This window comes from Podarcis raffonei, chromosome 11, assembly GCF_027172205.1.
Source record: "Podarcis raffonei isolate rPodRaf1 chromosome 11, rPodRaf1.pri, whole genome shotgun sequence".
NCBI lineage: Eukaryota > Metazoa > Chordata > Lepidosauria > Squamata > Lacertidae > Podarcis > Podarcis raffonei.
In genome coordinates, this window is record NC_070612.1 from 57,448,861 (window position 1) to 57,472,562 (window position 23,702).

The 23,702-nt window shown below is 40.5% G+C and overlaps 1 protein-coding gene across 7 annotated transcripts in view; it reads right to left on the reverse strand.

The window, feature by feature from the left end:
* Positions 1 to 23,702, reverse strand: part of AOPEP (aminopeptidase O (putative)) — a 181,308-nt gene that overhangs the window by 75,997 nt on the left and 81,609 nt on the right. For 6 of the 7 annotated variants that reach the window (XM_053408722.1, XM_053408718.1, XM_053408717.1 and 3 more), the window contains 3 exons: positions 22,778 to 22,838; positions 8,035 to 8,097; positions 7,260 to 7,343 (listed from right to left, as the gene is read on the reverse strand). In XM_053408722.1, coding sequence (XP_053264697.1) covers positions 7,260 to 7,343; positions 8,035 to 8,097; positions 22,778 to 22,838 — 208 coding nt within the window. The remainder of the gene's footprint in view (positions 1 to 7,259; positions 7,344 to 8,034; positions 8,098 to 22,777; positions 22,839 to 23,702) is intronic. The other variant, XM_053408723.1, reaches the window with a different exon arrangement.

Here is a 23,702-nt window from a genome sequence, read left to right on the forward strand (position 1 = left end):
ATTCGCTTTTTAGTGGAAATTCAACATCAAGATAGTGTGGCAGTATCAGTAGAAATTAACCTTAAGCTACTCTTCCTAAAGTGCCATTTGGTTAAAACTGGAATACAACTAAATAAAAGACTTAAGGAGTTACTGTTGTTGTTGTTGCTGCTGCTGCTGTTGTGTTGTTGTTGTTGTTACAAAAATCAGGAAGCATGAATACAGCTCATAACACTGAGCTTGCTTCCAGACACTGTATGGACATAATTTGCACACTATCATAGCAGTCCTGTTGAAGTAGGTTCAAAAGCGTTGTAATGGATGAGATGTGAACATCAGTCATAAAGCCTGGTCCTCAAGACTACAGGTACTATATTGCCCTGAACCTGCGGTTCTCAATCTGTGGGTCCCCAGATGTTGTTGGACTACAACTCCCATCATCCCTGAGCTCTGGCCTTGCTAGCTAGGGGTGATGGGAGTTGTAGTTCAACAACATCTGGGGACCTACAGGTTGAGAAAGGCTGCCCTGAACTCACACTGTCTTGCTAAGACAGGAAGAATCGTACTTAATCTAAAATTCTGGAATAGCCTCAGTACTGGCAAACCTACCTACAGAATGGCCTGCAATGTTCTACTCATGGCTGGGCTGAATTAATTTCCCACTGCTAGCAACACATTCTCTCACCTTTGCAGCTTATAGGACCAATTAAAGACCTCTGCAGAGGCCATGTGTGGTTCTTTCCTGGCATCTTCTCTATTTTTCTCCACTTACTTGAAACTCTACACCAGCCTAAGGGGCAGCAACATCTTAGAAGTTTTATAAAGAACAAATGTGCTTCTAGACTTAAAGGCATTACCCTAAACTAGGTCTCCTAGAACAGCTATTTGCATATATGAAACATGCTTATATGTAATAGTATTAAGGCACAATCATGCATAAGATTAATAGTTTTTCATGTTCTTATATAAATGTAACTCATTAAAATGTCTCCAAAGAGAGGAACCACCAAATAAAAAGGATGTACTGCAGCAGTGCAGCTAATTTTTCCTTCAAATAAAAGACACAACACTTCTGTTGTCTTTATTTCTTTGGAAAACTTGTGTTTTGCATTAGGTGGCCTTAATCTTTCACTTTGCAGGAGGGAAATGGCTGCTGGCAATGAACCACACTAATTAAGTGATGCAATTCTATGTAAACTTCAAGCTATTTCCAACACATGGCCATGCTGGTTTGTATTTTCTGAATTTAAAAAATGGCCATCTCAGATTTATGTGTTTATGTAGGTATGCACATACATGCATGTGGACATATAATAACTAAGTATTTCAATAATACCCCAAAGGGTGTTCAAAATTGTTTCGCTGATGATGCCATTAGGTGCAACATAAATTTGGAACTTAAGAGCTATAACCGTGCGATGTACCTTGAATTGCAACAGAAAGTCTGGTACAGTTAAAACAAAGTGAACCAAAAAACAACACCTACGTTTAATCTTATAGATCCATACATATTGTGAACCTGGTGTTAAGTCTTTTATTCATGTACACACTTACACAGCACCTTGTTCTTCCACATTCATTTGATCAGAGTAACTGTGAAGGAACCAAGGGCAACTCAGAACCAACCTACACACCACAGTGTGTGTAACACAGAACATGCCCCAAAGGGCTACAGCTTCAGAATACAGATGAGGAGATGCATCTTTGAATGCTTCCCCTTGTCAAAATCTCTCTACCTATGGGAAGCTGCCAGATCAGGAAGAAGAAGAAGAAGAAGAAGAAGGAGAAGAAGAAGAGGAGGAGGAGGAGGAGGAGGAGGAGGAGGAGTTTGGATTTGATATCCCGCTTTATCACTACCAGAAGGAGTCTCAAAGCGACTAACAATCTACTTTCCCTTCCTCCCCCACAACAAACACTCTGTGAGGCTGAGAGACTTCAGAGAAGTATGACTAGCCCAAGGTCACCCAGCAGCTGCAGGTGGAGGAGCGGAGATGCGAACCCGGTTCACCAGATTACGAGTCTACCGCTCTTAACCACTACACCACACTGGCTCTCTTTAGCCTTGACTTTTATCTGATCTGAAGAGAAGTTTGTTGTTGTTAAGTAGAGGAGAAGGAAACTGCACTTAGCATGCCATGAAATGCATTCTGAACAGATACGGTGTCAAGATGACCAGAGGAATAGCTATGCTCCCTTGCACCCTCGGTAAACAGCTTTATCAGCCCTCCAGAAAAAAAATCAGCTTATTGCAATAGCCACATTAGAAATTGCTAATTTTATGAGGTCCAAAGACTTGAAGCGAGGGTGAAGTGAGGGCAAGGCGAGGAAGAAGGCAACAAAAAAAAATGAACGCCTTTGTGCTGAGGTTTGAGAAGAACGGGAAACGTCTCCTGTATTTGCTCTCGCTGCGACAGCAGCAGCACATCGCCACACACAACAAACACATCGTACTTCATAGTCTGATAGCTGATTCTGCACAGGCACACACACATACAGGCCTGTGTCCCTGTCAAAGGCCCATTTCACCAACCCCTAGGTAAGCCTCAGAAAATGGCTACGCCAAGTGGTAGCTCTGAACTATGACTGAGATATCTGCTATAAGCTTCTCCTCCAAGGGTTTCTGAACAGCTTTATTACATACTATAATTTTACTAATGAGCCAAAAACAGCGTGCTTTTCAAAACACAAACTATTGAATGCCAACACATTTAACCAGCATCACATGTATGCAATATGTAGACTATTAGTCTAAAAAAAGAAATACCACATTTACTCTAATGCTCACCTGTTTTGGCCAAATTACATTGCAAAAATTAAGGTGCACACTAGATTTGATGGTACATTTACCGTACATTTGCCAGCAAACACTTTTTTTGGTTTCAAGGTTCTGAAAGTTGAGATGTGCAATAGATTCGATGGCACATTAGACTCAAGTAAATATGGTATACCAAAATGCCACATGGATTAGATGTAAAATGCCTTAAAATCTACTGTGTTCAGTGCAGAATGTGGAGACTCTGTAACATACAATACCTATCAGATATATAGCATATTAATTCTTCCTATTCTTTCTCTTTCATATTTCTACACACAGAGAAAATAACTTTTATTTTGTTAACCTCTTTAATATGATGGTTAATCACGTATCCCACTGTTCGTGAAGTCAAAGGACAACTAAGTGCACAAATTAAGAAGTCCTCCATGTTCCAAACAGCTTTGTTGTTCTTTCAAGGGTCATTAATCTTATAATATACCTATTAGCCCTTTCCTAGAATGCTTTTCTTACATTCATTAATAACAGCTCTTTTGTACATGGGTAATTTATTTGACCGCTGAGGGTTTTAAATATATTTGTCAACCATTTATTTGATTTCAATTTTTGCTCCTCCCTTGGCATTTTTAGATTAACTTTTTTTTTAATGTACCTATTAATTTTATAAGCTGCCTCCTCAGCCTACACAGGCCCTCAGAGCTGTACTAGACTTTTCTCTATGACGAGTTGTGGAGAGAAATTTAAAGGGCGAAGGACAGAAGTAGCAGGATATGTATGAAAAAAAATTTAAAGAGACAACAGGGGATGAGGAAGGGAACTAATAAGCAGAAATAGTGATATTAGATTAGAGAAGTAAAAGCAAGAAAAAGGCACAACAAATATAAGAAAGTTTTTAAAAATAATAGGGGGGGGAGTCAAATGAAATGGGAAAGTAAAAGGGGGGAATTTAAGTATTTGTGTGAGAGGCAAAAATAAGCAAAATCCTGGGGCAGGACTTTGAGTGGAGTGAAGCAAAATAAAGAAGTGTAAACGAGCTAATTATGCAAAAATTGTCTCTATTTACAGCAGTTCATTACATGGTTTTGCATCTATTTAGGCAGACACTGCCCAATGGTTGATATCTTCAGGGCTTTGTTTTAAATCCAAAAGTGAACTTTGATGGTTGAAAAGCATAATTTACCTAGTTGTTGCAAAACTATTTCCATAATGGAATACCTTTTGCTCCATGGAAAGAAAAGTTACCTGACATAAAGAGGCTTCATGCTCAAGGTGCATCGGTGGCAACTTTGATTTCATGGTGTCTCACACAGGTTAGTACAGTGGTACCTCGGGTTACATATGCTTCAGGTTACATACGCTTCAGGTTACAGACTCCCAGAAATAGTGCTTCAGGTTAAGAACTTTGCTTCAGGATAAGAACAGAAATTGTGGTCCGGCGGCGTGGCGCCAGCAAGAGGCCCCATTAGCTAAAGTGGTGCTTCAGGTTAATAACAGTTTCAGGTTAAGTACGGACCTCCAGAACGAATTAAGTACTTAACCCGAGGTACCACTGTAACGGCAAAAGTAATTCATCCAGTACAGGTAATGTGATTATCTTGTTGTGATTATAATGGAACGACACACGATGGGGAGCGTTAGGTCAGAGAGAATACAAAGGACTTTTACAGCAAAAACGGCCAGCACTGTTCAGTCTTTCAGCTATATTTGTGTTGAGCCCATATTAACTGCTAATATCTTTTTTTGAATGCCCTGAATCTATTTTTCTGACCTGCTTCTCGTCTGGATCCCCCACCAAAAAATGACTGCCTTTACACACCATAAATCTGGAAGAGTTTTAAAGCAGCATGTGCCAGGGAGAGTGGGACCTTTATGACTGCGGCACCCAGCATGTGGAATTCCATATACGGGGAAATTAGTTTGTGTCTGAACTTTGCCAGGGTCCCATCACTGCCTGAAGACTTTCCCTTTCCAGTGAACCTTTGATTTGTCTGCTTCTTCATTTGTTTCACTTAGTCATGGCTCTTCTTTGAACATTAATTTTAATATTCTGTGGCCATTTTTCTTCTAATTCCCACCCCCCAAATCAATGGATTCTTTTTAGTACTGGCCTTGTGTAGTGTAATGCTTTTTTAAAAACAAAACACAAACAAATCCAAGAACTATTTTTGTCATCTCTGTTTTCAGAGAGAAAAGCAGGATAAAAAATATTATATAAAGAAATAAAGATCATGCTGCATTGCCATCCAACAATAAGTTGAGAGAGCATACCCCTTAATCTCAGTGCTTGGGGTGTAATACAAATTATTCCATTTAAAAAACCCTTCTATTTCAAGCAGTTGGCTTACAAAATGGCAACCAAATCACACGCAATACCTGAATGCCTTAGGTTGCAATTGTAATAATATCTACTGGGAATTAAGTCCCATGGAATAAAATGGGCCTTTTTCTACGTTAAGATGGTTTAGGATTGTCGCCTAAATGAAGCAGGAAGATTGTTCTTGGGTTTGAGTAGCAATGCACATCAGTTCTTGGAGTTTGCGAACTGTAGGTTCCAAAGTCACTTCAAGCATGCAAACATTAAAAACAGCAGCAGGCTGAATTCCAGCATTCAAAAAAATCTGAACATTTTCATTTAATTTTCTTGTGACAAAGAAGAGCATATCCATTAGTCAACGGTGCGTTGAAGTATCACCTGTAACATTAATGATTTTGGAACTTGACGAAGCATTAGTTGCTTCTTGTTAGTATTCGCTGAAATAATTATAATATTTTACTAATTTTATCTGTACAAAAAATGCTCCAGTATCTTAGAAAACAAACTTGTTTATAGTGACAGCAGGCAGAAGCAACCTTCAGCTGAAGCAATTAAACCCCGCCTTGGAAATACGAATCCATTTCTGCGTACATGCTAAATATGTAATATCCTGGCAGACTGCAATTTATTATTAGCAAATTGATTGAGAATCAGAAGATCATTCCCTCACATCTTTTATCACAAAAAGGAAACTGAACTATAATCCATTTCCTCAGTTCTTCCATTGTCCATCTCCCACCGCTACACCACAAGGAGCTGTACGATCCGCAAACATTTGTCGAATACAGTAATGCCCATACTAAGGCAATATAACCCAGGAGTTGGCAGCCATACTATCAGCAAGAACTTGGCTACAAAACCAGCAATGAATCATCCGGCTGCAAAGTAACACATTGCCTTTTTAATCCTTCCAAAATAATAAGGAAGAAAGGAAGAAAGGAAGAAAACCCAAAAGCCTTTTTCTAAAAGAGAAAAAATAGTTTTACAGAGGTTCTAGTGTGTTTCAACATTGGATTTTTACTACTAAGTGTTCTGGGAAGCAGTTTTGTTTTAAGCCATTCAACACACGACAAGATACTTACTCATCAATCTACACTGTACAACAATAGCCCAATTCACAAAACAGTTAAGTCACAGTCTTTGGCTTGGGTCCAAAAAACTAATGGCAGAAGGGGTGAGTAGGCAGTGTCTTTCTCGACCCTCCTTCCCTGGCAGCCTCCGCCCCTCTCCAAAAAAACAGCTTCTCCTGAGGGTCAGAGAACCCTACAGAATGGGGTGAGTTGGGCCATGGTGCAGGTGTCTGCAGAGGACATGGGGTTTGCTGAAAATCAGGCAGAGGCATATTCTGTGCGCAGAAAAATCAGTAAGACTTACATGTAAATGCGTCTAGGAGGGGGCTGCCGGCTACACTTACTTCGATGGAACTTGGACTAGGGAGTAAATCCCACTAAAAGGTGGGATTACGTCAGAATAAAACCTGCTCAGGATTGTGCTGCAAACCACCTTAAATCCAAATATTTCAGCTTAATTAGTCATGGACTAGGCCATCCATAACTAACATCCTGGCAAACATATAGCACAACTCAACGTGTTTGTGGCAATACCATTTGCTGAAACAGGAAATGTTATTCAAACTAAACAACAGTAATAAAGTACCCACCAGGCAAAACTTTCATGCTTTCCTTAAACAAGCTGCTAAGAACTGCTTACAATAGTTGTATTATTTTTATTTTTTAATTTGGACTTACATTTGGACTGGTTTGCACCAAACCTGTTGAACACCTTAATACATGCCACCACCAATAATTTATTTCTATTTTGAAACCTGCAATGTACCTATTTGCTATATTCCTCATTTCTGTATCGCTAAGACATTGACCAGACTTGTTCTCAAAGGCAGAAATATTTTACCTGGGTGTATAAAGAGCCAATAACAAATTACTGAGAAGGTGCTCGTTTTCCCTAAAAACTATCTCAAACGCTCTCCATTCCACCAGGACAGCACAGTGAGTATGAATGCAGTGTATCAAACAGTATTCGATAGAAATCTTGCTAGACAAAATGATACTTCATCCAGCTAATGCTTATACAGCCTTATTGGTTTATCTTGTACTGTTTCCGTTTCGTTTAAAAGTTTCTGTCTTTAACTTCTTGGGTTATTATATAGAATAGATGCCCGCTTGGAGCCCATACCTTTTGGAAACCAACTTCTTCGCATCGCCTTTTCCTTTTGCTGCTTTTTCTGGCTCTCTGATTTACTTGAATCCATTTTGCAACCTACAGGTCAAAATCATAAGAGCTTTTCTTAAGAAGAGGCAACCCGAGTACAACTATTCAGCATGAGTAAGAAACTATAAACAGACTCAAGACACATTTTTCCATTGCTTCACCGGAAAAGGAAAAGAAGAGGAAAATGGAGAGAGGGGGGTGAAAAGCACTTTTCCAGTCTGCAATATCATGCTCTTGGATAATCCATTTAGTAATTTGTGCCTGGTCTAAAGGGATTCCAACCCCCAACCCCCATCTTAATGCAGTAAATTGTGTGTGTTGCTCAAATGCAGACAACAGCAGTAGCACTCTTACTAGAAACATAAAGAAAAGACCAGGCTATATCAAAACAGTTTGTTGTATAGCCACAAAATTCTAAGAGCATTCTAAAAACTACTGGGAAGCAAGTGCCACTGACATAATGGGACTTTCTTTCCAAGTAGCGTCTATGGGTCTGGCTGCACTTTTCCCAAAAATTAAAAAATGCTGCCCATTTCTCACACCTTCAGCTTCACATAATAGGTTCGCTAAGGCATACTTGAATTATCAGAGTTAATATAAAGGAACAGCAGATTTTAAAGTGACACTCTTCTTTATATAAATTGAAGGGAACATTACAGAGCAAAGACTCAAGGCAGGCACGGATAGGAAAAACAACAGTAAGCCTAGAAAACACTATTAACCAAAATAAGCGTGTTACCTCTTCGTTCACTTGCTGGGCTAGCCGACAATCCTGCCAAGCCTGACTCTCTTCCAGCAAAGGCTAGATGGGAAAGACAAATAGAGTGCAAGTTTACTGAGATTTTCTAGGTGGCAGCTCGCTTGGGGGGTGCGATCCGCTCTCTCCTTGCCCCTCGCCTCCAAATTCCCCGAGATCGGATGCACAGATTCTTTGAGAAGGCTCCCAGATCTGGCGCAAAAACTTTCACCGCTCCGCTTCTTTATTTACCTCCGCGCAGCAAACCAAAAGAGCTCGGGGGATCGGGTTGTTTAGTCCCTCTCACCTAGACATTTCCCAAGTCCTAGCCTGGCCCACCTCTTTCTCGTTTCTTTTTCGCTACGAGGGAGAGGCGGGCGCGCGAGAAAGCACTACCTTGACTCGACCAGCAACTTCTCCGCGCTTGGTGCGCCTTCCTCCTGTTTGCACGCGCGGTTGGGATCTAGTGGCGTTCGCCCTGGGCGCAGCATTCTCGCTTGGGTTAAGGGATGGCTATGGACGCCCCTTCCCGATTGCATACGCGGGCTGCAAAGAGCGAAGTGCCGCCGTGCCTCTTTTTGCAACGCAACACAAGGGACCTCCTTAGGAAACGAAACACCTACGAGAGAAGGAGGGGACCCCCCCTCCCGCTTCGTGTTCCAGCCTCCGAGATCAGAGGAGAGGAGGAGCTTGCCTTAAGGGTATACAGAGACCGGATCGGCTTTGTTCAACCCGTCGCCAAAAGGTACAGGGGTGGGGAGGACTTACTCTCGAGCAGCTAGCCCGGCAATCGCGGCTCACGTCACTATTCAAATGTTATAGCGTCCGTCTGTCTGTCTCCTCTGCGCCCAGCTCCACTTGCCTTGCGTAAAAGGCTCGGTTTGGAATCGTTCACTGCCAGCAAACTGCCCACCCTCTTCCCTCCGAAGTTTCCCTAAAACTGCGTGCAGACGACAGGTTGTCGGGTCTTGCATGCACACGAGGATTGAGCAGAGTCAATGCGATCAGCCTGGAATACAATTGTGCGGTCCAGGCCGAACTACACAGAGAAATCCCCGAACAGTCAGCAAGCGCTGCCTTCGCCAGCTAACCAGGGGCAAATCTCTCTCTCTCTCTCTCTCTCTCTCTCACTCTCTCTCTCAACTTCAGCTCTCCGCCCATAAAGGGAAAATACGGTTTCTCGCTTGAGCTCGGCTCAATTAATTTCACATTGCTGGAGAAAAATAACAATCATTTCCTGCTATAAAGTATACAGATAAATATGTTTCGGATACAAGCTGAAAATACAGATTGGAAAAAGAGAGGCTGCAGAAGTAGAGGGAGGAGAGAAAAGCAAGAGCTACATATTTCATATTATACCATTCAATTTTGTATTAGAATGCTTGTTGTAATGCATTATTTGCCATCATCAGGCAGCTATTATCAGCCCTAATTCCAACCAGAAGTATTTTAACAAACTTTCTAACTTTCTTACTGTTGAAAATACATTGCAATGCAAATAATAATTCAAAACTCCCCTCTCCAGATACCTCCTTGACCTCTGTGGAATCCAGAACTGTATCAGATGAATCCCATGGAGACTCTGAAGTGCATCTTAAAAGCAAGCATTAAGTTTGCTTTTTGCAACTGGAATCCTGCCATTTCTATTAATCATGGGCATTCCACAGCTGACTCCTCCATCAGGCCTCAGATCAGCAAAGCCAGTGCTTTGCTTTAAAGCTGCAACCCTATACTGTGCACACTTACTTGGGAGTAAATGCAACTGAACTTTGCATTACCAAGTAAACATGTCTAGACTCATGATACTCATGAAAACTCAAGGTTCTTTGCTTGCTAAACTGATAGCTTCAAGGAAAACTTCAAACCACGGGAAGTCACCGGCAACGAAGAGCTGGACTTTTTAAACTTCACATTTAGGGCTGTGCTTTCATATTTTCCAGTTATATGTGCAAAGAAGAACATAACTCTGGAATAATTATACTTGGCACACTTAGATTACATGTGCATTTATGAATTCCCTGAAAGGTCAAAAAAGAAATCTGTACTTCTGAAAAGTCAGACAAAGCAGACTTTCTCCTGCATAGAATTCAGATGCATTTACAAACAGATGTCACAACATAAATGTATGTCAAATGAAAGCACACTAAATCTTGACCACCTCTTTAACTTTACTGCTTTTAGTTTTTAAAAAGATACTGTCCTGCCCTTTTCTTTATTACCACAATAACCTTTCAAGATCAAAAGCTTTAGATCAAAGCCAAGATCAAACTCCTTGCTTTAAATAGAAGCAACACTACCATGAAATATATTATTCAAAGAAGAATGACTTAATGGAGATATCACAGTAGAAAATCTTATTTCAGCTTTTTATTTTTACATATAATAGGATACAAGTAGTAACTGAAAGCTGCTACTTGTTAACGATTATGCCATTTCATGGGCAAAGGCTAATAGGAAAAAAGGCAATAATCAAAGGAAAGGGTGTTGAAAAGCATATGTTTGGTACACGATTTGCCAATGCTTTCAGGTCCAAAAACAACAAAGAATGCATCATGAACTAACTCCCACTTTGAAAATTCTAGCTACAGAGTTTGCTAAAGTGTTGCATTTGGATGCTGAAGAACCTTTCCATCATGAAGCTCAATGAGCAGATTTGAGCAAGTTAACCCAACCTCACTAACTGGAGGGTGCTCTTTATACATTTTTACCTGTGCTAAATGGAAACTACTTTTCTGACGTGGCCCACCTAAAATTGGTCTTAACCACTTAATTGGAATTCATGTGATTAGCCCCCACCCCTATAGTTTGGTCTTTTAATTATTACCACATTTGTACTCAAAATGCTTGTAGAAACAGTAGTTTTCGCACAGTCCACATAATGTGGCCCCAGAGTGACTGATAAGCTTCATGAACTAGCAGTTTCCAGGTTTCCCTTACTCAGACAAATGCATCATGTTCAAAATATGCAAATCAATGGTGTGAATCACTTTCTATCTTAGAAATGCTACAGAAAAGATACATACATTACTAATGTTAACATTTATTTAGTGCTAGGAACTGCTCAGAGGGCAGGGGTTATATGAGCATGCTTTGTGTGCAGAAGGTCACAGGCTCTCCCGGTAGGACATGGAAAAACCGCGTGCCAGAAACTGTCTCCATATAAGGCAGCTTCCTGTGGCCCAGCAGGTTTAAAGTCTCACAACCTGATCCTTAGGGTTACTACAGTCCTTTTGCATTTCACTGTCTCAGTTCTGGCCCAATATGTGATAACAGTGTGGTTATTATGCAGACATAACTGGATATGCGTATGAATCAAAGCAATGGGAATAGCCTTGTAGCAAGGAAAAGGCTGTTTCTAAAAGGAGATAGGAGTTCTAGATCAGCTATGACGACGCACCAATAATAAGAGCTGCCCTTCTAGACCACACAGTCCATCTAGTGTGGCATCCTGCTCCCAATAGCAGCCAAACAGGTGGCTCTGGGAAGATCACCAGTTTATACTGAACAGTGGCAGCAGATGAGATGGGTTATCACACTAAACAGGGATGTGTGTTGGCATCACAGGAAGATACAGCACCTCAAAGTGAAGAGCACAGCTGGCATTTTTTATATATATATTCTTACTCTTAAGAAAAAGTGAAAATTATTTGAATGCTAAAGAGTCTTGAAATGTACCATGAAATATCAATCTGAAATTGTGGTGTCCTCCCTGTAGAATGCCCTTCCATCAGATGTGAAAGAGATAAACAACTAAATGACTTTCAGAAGACATCTGAAGGCAGCCCTGCATTGGAAGGTTTTTAAAGTTTGGTGTTTCGTTAAGTTTTTTATATTCTGTTGGAAGCCACCCAGTGTGGGTGGGGCAACCCAGCCAGATGGACAGGATATAAGTAATATCATCATCATCATCATCATCATTACACCACCTGCAACCTGATCCTTTTAACTGGGATTCAACATGGGGTTTTCTGCATGCAAATCACATGCTCTGCCATGAAGGTATGGCTTTTCCCCAAGGATTTGTTGGGTAGTATCTGTCATCAGCCAGGCCTGAGTCCACATGTAGCTCTTTCTTTGAGGAGTATGCAGTAAACTGTGAGTGGCTGGAATACAGCACATCACATACCGTAGTTTTCCAGCTCCCTTTCCCATTTGCATCTCAGTTACTGTGAGCCTTGCCTCCCTGCAAAGTACCCAGTTTAAGTGCTCTACATATAAAAAATAAAACACATGTCACTCAGTTTAATTTTAAATGCCCCCTTTACTGTTTTAAATAATTTGTAAGCTGACTTGCGTGCTCTTTAGGTAGAAAGGCAGCATGAAAATGATTTAAATAAAATAACAATTCCAACAACATTTTCTGTATGTGCCTATGATCTCCCACAACATACAAATAATAAATTATTATTATATTATGTGTGATTTTACTGTATTTTTGGTTTCTGTGGAAGCCGCCCAGAGTGGCTGGGGAAACCCAGCCAGATGGGCGGGGTACAAATAATAAATTATTATTATTATTATTATTATTATTATTATTATTATTATTCTCAAGAATCACACTTAGAAATAAGAGTTAAGCTTGTATAAACATTTAGTTGTAGCATGGTGTCCATCTAAACAGGGTCACATATGACCAGCGTTATTAGCCAATCCCATCTAAATAATAAAAACCCAAATACCTGTATTTTATAATTTGGAAATAACAGATTTGTATTACAACTACAGAAGTGTTTTGTAGTGCTTGTGGCCATGCTAGCTAACGAACATCTCTAGAATCAATAGAAGGCTATCATTGGCAGGCATCTCTTTATACCTATTGTATTTGCAACCGCACTGTCTCCACTTCAATCTATCAAGGATCTTTGATGCTGAAAACAGTCAGTGCTGAGGAAGGTCACGCTGTCTGAAGTGAACTCAGCTGCCCTCTTTTATTGGCATGACAGAAGTCTCCAGAGACTGAAAATCTTGGCAAAGAGCTAGAAAGGGGTGGAGTGTAAGTATTTACTGTAAATGGCCATCGTAAGAGTTTCTCTGAAATGAGCAGACATGCATTGCCCTGTGGAGCTATATTGCTTAAATCCTGGGAGGTATTTTCTGGCTTCTTAGGACAATGAGAACAGAAGCTAGGAGCCGGGAGTGGCTATTCACCACCACATTAAATTCTACAGCCACCTTATATACTTTATAAATCAGCAGCCAAGTGGCTGAAATTTATTGTTCCTTTTCTTTACTGTTTTTTTATGTGTGTGTTTTTTACTGTTTATTACTGTATACAGAGGGGACGCGGGTGGCACTGTGGGTAAAACCTCAGTGCCTAGGACTTGCCGATCGTATGGTCGGCGGTTCGAATCCCCGCGGCAGGGTGAGCTCCCGTTTTTTGGTCCCAGCTCCTGCCCACCTAGCAGTTCGAAAGCACCCCTAAGTGCAAGTAGATAAATAGGTACCGCTGTATAGCGGGAAGGTAAACGGCGTTTCCGTGTGCTGCGCTGGTGCTGGCTCGCCAGAGCAGCTTCGTCACGCTGGCCACGTGACCCGGAAGTGTCTCCGGACAGCGCTGGCTCCCGGCCTCTAGAGTGAGATGGGCGGACAACCCTAGAGTCGGACACAACTGGCCCGTACGGGCAGGGGTATCTTTACCTTACCTTTACTTACTGTATACAGAGGAAAATGTTCACACTGAATATTTGTGTGAGAACTTTAGTAAACGAGGAACAACACGACTGCTGAAGTGTTCTAAAATAAAAGCAGTTAAGGGGCAGCATATTTCTCTCCTCCTTGAATTGTTTTGGATGGCCAAAGAAAACAGAGCAAGAGTTAATTGGTAGCTAATCTCTTTGCTTTTCTTGGGATGTTTTTGCAAGGCCCAGATTAAAATAGGCTTTCAATATAATGCAGGCTCAGCTGTGTCCATATTAGGAAAGTCTCAGCTCGCATCCCTGTGCAAGAACGGACCTTTCCTCCCTCCTCTGTGTTTCCACCCCTTACATATGTAGGTGGGAGAGGGAGCTTGGGAATGTGAACTTGATCCAGCATTGACCAGCCAGGCAGCAAACTCTTATTGTTCTGTAGATACCAAACATATTTCCTTTCTACTAGGGATAAACTCAACCATTCTGCACATAACACAGCTTTTGTGCTTAGCAGTGTGATTAACAGAAAAAGGCGAACCACAAAGAATATTCAAGCTTTATTAAAGCTACCATAAACACCTTAGGGATCCAGTTCATAGGCTTATTCAGGAAAGAGAACACATGTTCCCATTTCGGGCTCTTGTGAGTAATGCTGCCTCAGGTGTACTATACCTTTATTCCTGGACCTCATTGTTAATGGGGGGAGGAACAGTAAGTTTTCATAACTAGATTTTCTGCTTCAATGTGCTAAATCTAAATTCTGGATTGTACCCAATGATTGTACAAATGGAAAGCAATTTGCACAACTGATCTTTTCCCTCTTCTCCTCCCTCTGATTGCAGGGGGGAAGCCGACAGGAGCTGAGAAGGGTCCAGTCTCCCTTGTGGTGAAGATAACATTGATGAAAATATAATGGGGAAGCCGTAGAGCTAGGCATTTTGAGTGCAGGGACACAGAATAGCAATTCAGAGAGGCCCACACACTACAGGTGATAACCTAAGTGCCAGAGAACTTAGAAGGGTAAACTGGAGGACTTGGTCTTAGACGATGGCCTTGATATAGTGGGCATAACAGAAACCTGGTGGAACAAGGAGACGTGGTGAAATATGGGTATATCTGGATATGAGCTTCAGAGGAGGGACAGGGAAGGATATACAGGAAGTGGGACCTTAAAATGAAGAATGAAATCAAGTAAACATCCCAAAGTAGAAATGCTGTAGTAATGGATGACTTCAACTACCCTCACATAGACTGGCTATGTATGTGTTCCAGTCATGACAAAGAAGTAAAATTTCTAGATACCCGAAATGACTGTGTCCTTGAACAGTTCGTCATGGAACCGACCAGAGGATCAGTGACCCTGGACTTAATCTTGAGTGGTGTTCCAGGACCTGGTGTGCGATGGAAGTTTGAGCTAATTGGGAGGAGTGACTAGAATGCTCTTAAATTAAATACACATGTAAATGATCAATTGCCCAAAAAAATCCAGTATGGTCACATTTGGTTTCAAAAGCAACAATGAACCCACCATGAACTAAGCAGAGGATATTGGTAAAAAGCAAGTTGAAGCTAAGAGGGTTAAAGCACTTCAAAGCACTTGTAAGTTGGAAGTTCTTTAAAAGCATGGCATTAAAAGATCAACTGGAGTGTATGCTGTAGATCAAGAAAGGTGAGGAACAAGAAGATGCCAGCATGGTTAACAAGCAGAGCTGAAAGAGTTATTAGAAGCAAGAAGGCTTCCTTCAAAAAACTGAAGTCTTGACCAAGTAAAGGGGGGGGGGAGGAGCACAAACTTAGGCAGAAAGAAAAAGTGCAAGCAGACAGTAAGGGATACAAAAAAAAAAAATATTTTTTGGGGGGGAGCGCATTGTTAAAAACATTCAGAACAAGGCGGCATTCCTTAAATATATTAACAGCAGGAGAACATCTAGGGAGGAAGTTTGACCCTTGGATGACAAAGGAGTCAAAGGTGTACTAAAGGAGGAGAAGAGATTCAGCAGAGAGGCTGAATTATTTGAATCTGACTTCATAACAGACGATATAGGGCAGATCCCAGTGCCTGAACTAACTTTTGCGGGAGGGCAGTCTGAGGCAGATTGTGGTGACCTCATTGACAAGTCTGTTAGACAAAACAAAAGCTGACAAACCACAAAGTCCACATAGCAGCCACCCAAGAGTTCTCAAAGAACTCAACCTGAGGACTGGAAATCAGCCAATGTAACACCGGTTTTTAAAAAGGCATCCAGGAGGGGGATTCTGGAAAGTAGCTTAATTCATGGAGGCTATGCTCTGCCTCTGTAGTTGCAGGCAGTAATAAGTCTAAAAACCAGTTGCCTACATGTATCTGGTTGGTCTCCGTGAGAAAGGGATGCTAGACTAGATTCGCCATTCTTTCTTGAGCCCCCCAAAAGGCTCTCCAAAAGATTGGGGCCCCTCCTGAGCAGCAGGGGAGGCAGGATCTCCTGAAATTGGGCAGAAGAACCTTGTACAAGAAGTATTCTGCTGTCTGCAAGATTCCTGGTATCAGAAAATTCTCAAAGCAGTCAGGGGGGTCCCTAACCCTCTGGAGAGGTGTTGCGGCTACAGGAGCTGTAGAGGGGGAAGAGAAAGATTGTGTGCACAAGCTGCCTTCTGGCCATGGAACCGGTGGATGGAACCTTCAGTATATAAATCCACAGTGTAGTGGTGCAAAAATTAAGTGCAGGTGAGTTTAAGTTTCAAAATTAAGGCACCGGGAAGACTAACTGTTAAGCTTCAGTAGAGCAGAAAAAAGGGAAACAGTCTCCAAATGATGGGTTATAAAATATGCTTACTGGGCAGAAAATCTGTATTACCCATTTTGGGGAAATGTACCTGACCTACACAAATAATGAGGTTTTTAGATGGTTGCTTCAGTTTAACTGTCCTCATTGTGTGAAGATAAATCATGCTCAAAACCAAAGTCTCTGAAAGGCACGAGAAAGAATGAGAAGAAATAGCAAACATTAAATCTGAGCAAGAGTAGTGATCCAGAATGGCTTTTACTTCTCTGCTGAATACATCTCACAATTTTAACTAAACAAAAAAACAAATAAACCCCCCAACAACTTTGAAATATAACTTATATATTGTGAAAATATGCTTTTGAGCTACAGTCTTATGCCTATTTAAAGGTAAAGGACCCCTGACAGTTAAGTCCAGTCGTGAACGACTCTGAGGTTGCGGCGCTCATCTCGCTTTACTGGCTGAGGGAGCTGACATTTGTCCTCAGAAAGTTTTTCCGGGTCATGTGACCAGCATGACTAAGCCGCTTCTGGCGAAACCACAGCAGCGCACGGAAACACTCTTTACCTTCCAGTCAGAGTGGTACCTATTTATCTACTTGCACTTTGACGTGCTTTGGAACTGCTAGGTTAGCAGGAGCAGGGACTGAGCAACGGGAGCTTTCTCCGTCACAGGGATTCGAACCACCGACTTCCTGATCAGCAAGCCCTAGGCTCTGTGGTTTAGACCACAGCGCCACCCGCGTCCCACGCTATGCCTATTTACCTGACAGTAAACCCAACTGAACTCTATAAGACTTATTTCTGAATAGACACGTGTAAAGGATTGTACTGACATTCTCAGTCTAGGAAACAGTCAAGGTTATGAGCAATTCAAGAAATATTTTCCAACATCACTTATATTATGTTGAAACTTCTAAAGTAAAAAATATAAAATGAACTGAATATGTTCCAGCAAAAATATATACCTTGAATTGACTGGGCGTTTTAAAAATTTAAGAATTTTCCTTACTCGGTAAACGCATTCCCTAAAGTCTGGAGGACAGATTTCAAATAACCATAATTAGACAATAATAGCTGATTATACCTCAGCGCTAACTCAGTTCCCTACTCACACTGCAATGTCCAAGAGTCAGCCCAAACAAAAACAGATATTTGCTGAAAAGATCTGTAACCAGTTACTGCAGCCCGATTATAGATTCCCATTAACAGAGAACATAAAGATCATTGTATCAGTTGGGAAATGTTTGGGCCTGATATTTCGAAGAATGCCATTTACCTATGTTTCATTCATTTAAAAATGGTGACAGAAGTCTTTAGAGCCTTCATATACAGCTTTAGATTAGAGCCTTCATATACTAGTGAATATTCATAATTTGTTGCAAGTGAACTATAAACAGTGTAGAGCTGGTGCTACTATTAGGCAGAAGGAACAGTTACCCCCAAACAGCTGATCTGGGATGTCATGAAAGGGTGACAAATGGCTGATTATTTAATTGATTTGATGTGCTTGTAGGATTTTCTGCCTTAGGTAGCAAAATAACTTGGCCAGTCTTGGGTAACTTGACTTGGGGAGGTGAGAGTGTCATTTGCTGTTCTATCTCAGGCAGTAAAGCAAATTGGGCTGGCGTACTTAATATACCACTATTATACAACAATGAATGTATTTTATCATGGCAAAGATCATTTTATTCCCAAGTAAGTCAGTGTAGCAAAAGTCCCTTCTAATTCTAATTTAAAGCTTCCCATTTGCAGGTTCAGCTCATTTTATGGCTTCCTGTTGGCCAAAACTGAAGGATTAGTGGCTAATAGCCTCTTTAATTTCTCTCAGTGCCAGTTTCTTTTCCACTGGCAGGTTTTAATTATTGACTTATTTGTTTGTTTGTTTGCAATTGCACTATTTTGCTATATAAAGTGTTTTTACTTTGTTATTAAAAATAATATAAAGAATGAAAGGAAATAAAATAGTTAAAATCTTCCCCTTCCATGGGAAGATAAACCTAAATAGGGCAATTTAGAGAGACAATTCAAAAGACAAATCAGAGGCTATTGACAAGTTAAAACAAACAAGTTACTGGGTCCAATGGCACCCACCCAAGAGTTCTTAAAGAACTCAAATGTGAAACCAGTGATCTTCTAACAAAAATATGTAACTTGTCCCTAAGATTAGCATCCATATTTAAGGACTGGAAACTGGCCAGTGTAATACTGTTAAAAAAAAAGGAAGCCTGGGAGATTCAAGAAATTGCAGACCAGTTCATGTGATGTCTGCTCCAGGAAAAATAGCAGAATGCATTTTTAATATGGTTAACAAGCACATAGAACTTGGGTAGGCAAACTAAGGCCCGGGGGCCAGATCCAGCCCAATCACCTTCTAAATCCAGTCCACGGACGGTCCGGGAATCAGCATGTTTTTACATGAGTAGAATGTGTCCTTTTATTTAAAATGCATCTCTGGGTTATTTGTGGGGCTTAGGAATTCGTTCATTATTATTTTTCAAAATACAGTGCAGCCCCCCACAAGGTCTGAGGGACAGTGGACCAGCTCCCTGCTGAAAAAGGTTGCTGACCCCTGGCATAGAAGAACAAGTCTTGTGAAGAGGTAGTGTAGATTTTGTAAAGATATGTCTAGTCTAACTAACCTGTTAAAATGACAATAAGCCTATAGATATAAATAAGCAAGTGTACTTAGCTGTGTACTCAGGCTTTCAAAAAGCCGCCAATGAAGTCCCTCACCAAAGAGTCCTGAGTAAACCTAGCAGTCATGGAATAGGAGAAATCCACTTAAGGATCAGTAATTGGTCAGGGGACAGAAAGCAGAGAACATGAATAAATGGAGTTTTTAGAAAGGAAGGGTGTTCAGATGGGTATTCCCCCAAGTCTTAGTATTAAGTTATGTATAATGATCAGGAGCTATGGCTGAGCCAGGAGGTGGCCAGATTTGCAGATGACATCAAGTTCTTCATGGGGGTAACAAAAAAAGGGGGGATTATGAGGAACTACAAAAAGATCATTCTGAACTAGGTGTATGATCATTAAAATGGAAAATGTGATTTGACATAAGCAAGTGTAAAGCTTCATTGGATAACGTTGTGTTCTAGTATTTTTTTGGGGGGGCGCGCTATCTATATCCACTTTCTGCACACCATGCATAATTTTATAAACCTCTATCATGTCACCCTTACCTTTTTTCTAAACTGAAAAGTTGCAATGTGGAACTCTGCAAAAAGTGGGAAAGGATTGCAATTCAAGAGAAAGGAGCTAGCGTGGATGCATGAGGAAGATAAATGTTTCCCTTCATTTGCAGAGACATAGTTTAATAGGCAGCCCTGTATCAGGAAGTTTTTAATGTTTGATTTTTATTATGTGTTGATATATGCTGTAAGCCGCCCAGAGTGGCTGGGGAAACCCAGCCAGATGTGTGGGGTATAAATATTATTATTATTATTATTATTATTATTATTATTAATGATCATGGGGGGGAAAAGAGCAAACATACTCATGTCTTTTTCAAAACAAAAAACCACCAGCATTTCCAGCAGAGACAGAAGAAAACATAGGCCAGCCAAAGAGGATTTAGTCAACTATATGAACTGATTATAGGGCTGGGTTGGTTGTGACTTGTTTGAACAACTGAGAGATGCTTAAAGCGGGCATGGCAATTGCTTGTGCATAGTTTAACATCATCCATTACTTTGGGTGGTGCACTAGTAAACAGATGACAGAAGAGAAAATGTATGTTGAATGGGGGGGAAACAACTTTGTTCAATGATTAAGGCTTGTGCTAGTGTGTTTCAAAGAATGCAAAGAAACCACAGCTCTTGAGATGTTTAAGAGCAAACAGGAGAACAGGAACAAAAAACTGGAATGGTTGATTTCAGGAGTGTTGGGGAATGTAAGGCTGCACCATTGCTTAATAGGTTCTTTCCAGCTCTAAAATCAGCTGTTTCTGAACTACTCCATGTCAATTACACTCACAGACCAGAATTGCTGGCATTAAGTCATTATTAGGCTAGTGGAGGATGAAAAGCTACTCTTGTGGTGAGTCACTTCGTGAGGTTGCAGTACATCCTGATCTGATAAACAGCAAATTCAACAACACAATGTAGCTGACCTTATTTAACCCAGGCCCAGCAGGTTTCAGGAAAATGCCCTCCTGAAATCTTCTGTGTCTCACACAATTGCTTGTTTTTCAGCACATGCATATAATGTGATGCACAGGAAAACCTTACTGCGATCCAGTCACTAGACAAACTTGCTGCTGTATGGGGGGAGACCAGTACAACATGTCCAAATTTGTAGAAGAAACCTTCAAAATGAAGTGGGAAAGGTTTAACAAAACAGCACCTTCCCTGATTCATGACAGCAGGCTTTATTTTTAGCAAAATATTATTCAAGATTTGCACCATCAAGCATGAGGCCAGAATATAGTTTATGTAGGAAAAGACTCTTTTATATTGGGTGATGGGTTTCTTTTTTAAAAAAACAAACCACTGAATACCCAAACTGCTCTTACATGGGGCTCTCAGTGTTTCCATCCATGTTACTGATGCTACTTAGATTTGCTAATGCTGTAACACCTAGTATTCGCAGAATATTAACTGGTCCCATATACTGGATGGTTGTGAGGAGTTTTGATGGTTCTTGCTTACATTGAAGACAAAATAAACTGAGCCATTTTTGAAGGGAGACTCTTCATTAGGTGATGGAGGGATTAAAGTGAGGCCTCTGAACTCTGCACCCTTCCTCCTCTTCAGGTTATGGTCTTTTCTCCTTCTTTGCCCCCTCAACCAGCAGTGTGGCGTGGTTTGCCCCACCAGCTGTCACTGCCAACGCAACGCTAGCCTTGGGACCAGAAAATGCACCTGGGGCCATTGCACACAAAGCAGGATCTATGCATTATGTAGGATCTACAAGTATGTAACTAGAAATATAACTAGAAATATAAAAGTAACCAGTTGTGGAAATCCTTGACTATTAATGGTTCTTGTTCCATTTGGAATGGTTTTAGATATTTTATCATTGCAGTGGTTTTGTAGCTGTACATCCTATTATTGTAACCTGCCCTGGGACCTTATGTTGAAGGGCAGGTGAGAAACCTGAGAAACAATCAAACAATACAATACAATACAATACAATACAATACAATACAATATTAAGCAAGCACCATCTGTACTAACTTTTGAATGCCTTTTTAAGGCCCTTCTGTTTACATGAGCCTTTTCTGATGTATAGCTTAATACATACATTATTGTGGCTCGCTATCCAAATGTTAAGGACTTTTATGCTGTTTTATGGATGTGTTAGGTTCACTGCCTAGATACTTTATTCTGTGGTATATAAAACAAGCAAGTATCAAATTACATACACACACACACACACACACACACACACACACAGTATAAGACTAAATAGCCATTATAATTACAGCCCAAGACCCAGCATCCTCTGCCCCCAAAGGACACAATAAAGAAATTAGTATTTAAGACCTGTTTGAAAGAGCTCAGAAATAGTTCAGTTCCAAAACTGATCTATATGTACCTCCCCACCCACCAGCTGGCTGATGCTGTCAGATGAGACATTGCCAATCACTTGTTCAGCGGTTTCAGTTCTTTGATTGGTTCTGTCAAAGCTGACAATGTCAGAAATCTGCTAAAGGGTGTGTGTGGAATTCCCAGCCCAGCAATGGGAACCACATAAAGAGCATCTGGTGCTGGATAAGGGAGTTAAAATCAGGAACCATAAGCACAACATCCATTCGCATAAGCAATTCCTGATCTAGCAGAGGATAGGTAGTTGGGTATCCTGTATATAATTGATATCTTACTACCACATAGTGCTTGAGAATTAAGTCAATTTTCTAATAAGAATTTTGGAGACTTACACAAAACTTTCTCTACTTAGTACAATGTTCAGAAAGGTTGCACACCATTTAACAACCCTCACTACAGACGAAACAGTCAATAAATTTAAAATTTAACAAATATTTAATTTCCCCCCTCTTTGGCAAAAGTAATCCACAAAACTGATACCTTCCTCTTTTTAAAACAAGATGTGAAGCATCACTACAATACTGCAATAGAACAGTTTCCAGTGAACAGTATGTTTAGTAATAAAATAAGGTTTAAGAGATTTTCCTCTTGGCGGGATCTCTTTGAGGAAGACAGAAAATGAAATCTGCAACTGATAAAAATGGATTCCCATATGTGTGCAGCCTAAAGAGCTAGAGTGGATATCATTAAACCTGGGTTTTTATTTTATTCCATACCTGTTACCATACAAACAGTAATTTGAAAAACATGCTCAACAAATTCATAATCTGGATCCTATTCAGAACAGATATTTTGCATTTACCTTTGGGATTCCTGTGCAGTCAAGCCACTTCTGGAAAATGTTTTCAACTGACAGGCCATACCTTCCAAGAAAATTAAAAATTAACCTTATTCATGGAACATACATAAAATATGTCGTTAAACAACACTTTGTTAGAAACGAGGTTTGCAATCCTAACAGTGATATCTCAAACTGATTTGAGCCTGGTTTTGTCCTTTCTAATTACTAATGTCTGAGATCATGACACCTGAAAATGAAAAGCAGATTGGACTGTACATGTAAAAACGAGTGATGAATTCAATGGTTATGGAAGCTGACAACATGTGTTTAAGAAGCTCAAATGCACTGGTGAAACATTTGGAAAGAATGGACAGGTGTTCTGCAGTTCTTTTTGTGTGGCTTTTCGTCTTCAGCTTGCAAGAAGAGTGGAAAGGAATGAGGATCTGTTTAAGTGAAAATCAGAAATGGGCAGTAAAAAACTGCCTGGGACTAATTAATATAATCTCAATAGCTTTAGCTTTAGACTCTAAAATAATAATCTTGTGCGCTGGCCAAAAACACCCCTATATCACATCAATTATTCCAAGCAAACGCAGAATGTACTTGTGAAGCATAACAGCCTGAAAATGGCAAAGGCTTCCATATTTACACTCAGTGGGAATAAAAATAGGTTCAGATAACAGATTAGAAATAACTGCTGATAATGTAAAGCTATCATAGGCCATGATGCATATATACATTTTGTCTTCTCCACCATTGTGTGATCAACGCCCCCCCCCCCCCCGATTTTCATAATATTTCTAGCTGTGCTACAGAAAAGCAGAAACAAGTTCTGAGAAATATGATTAGTAAATGTTTTTATTTTGCTGTACCGTGGGTACTGAATATTGTCCACAATGAGTAGCACACCTCACCCCCCAAAATATATTTTTTGCAATAATATGTT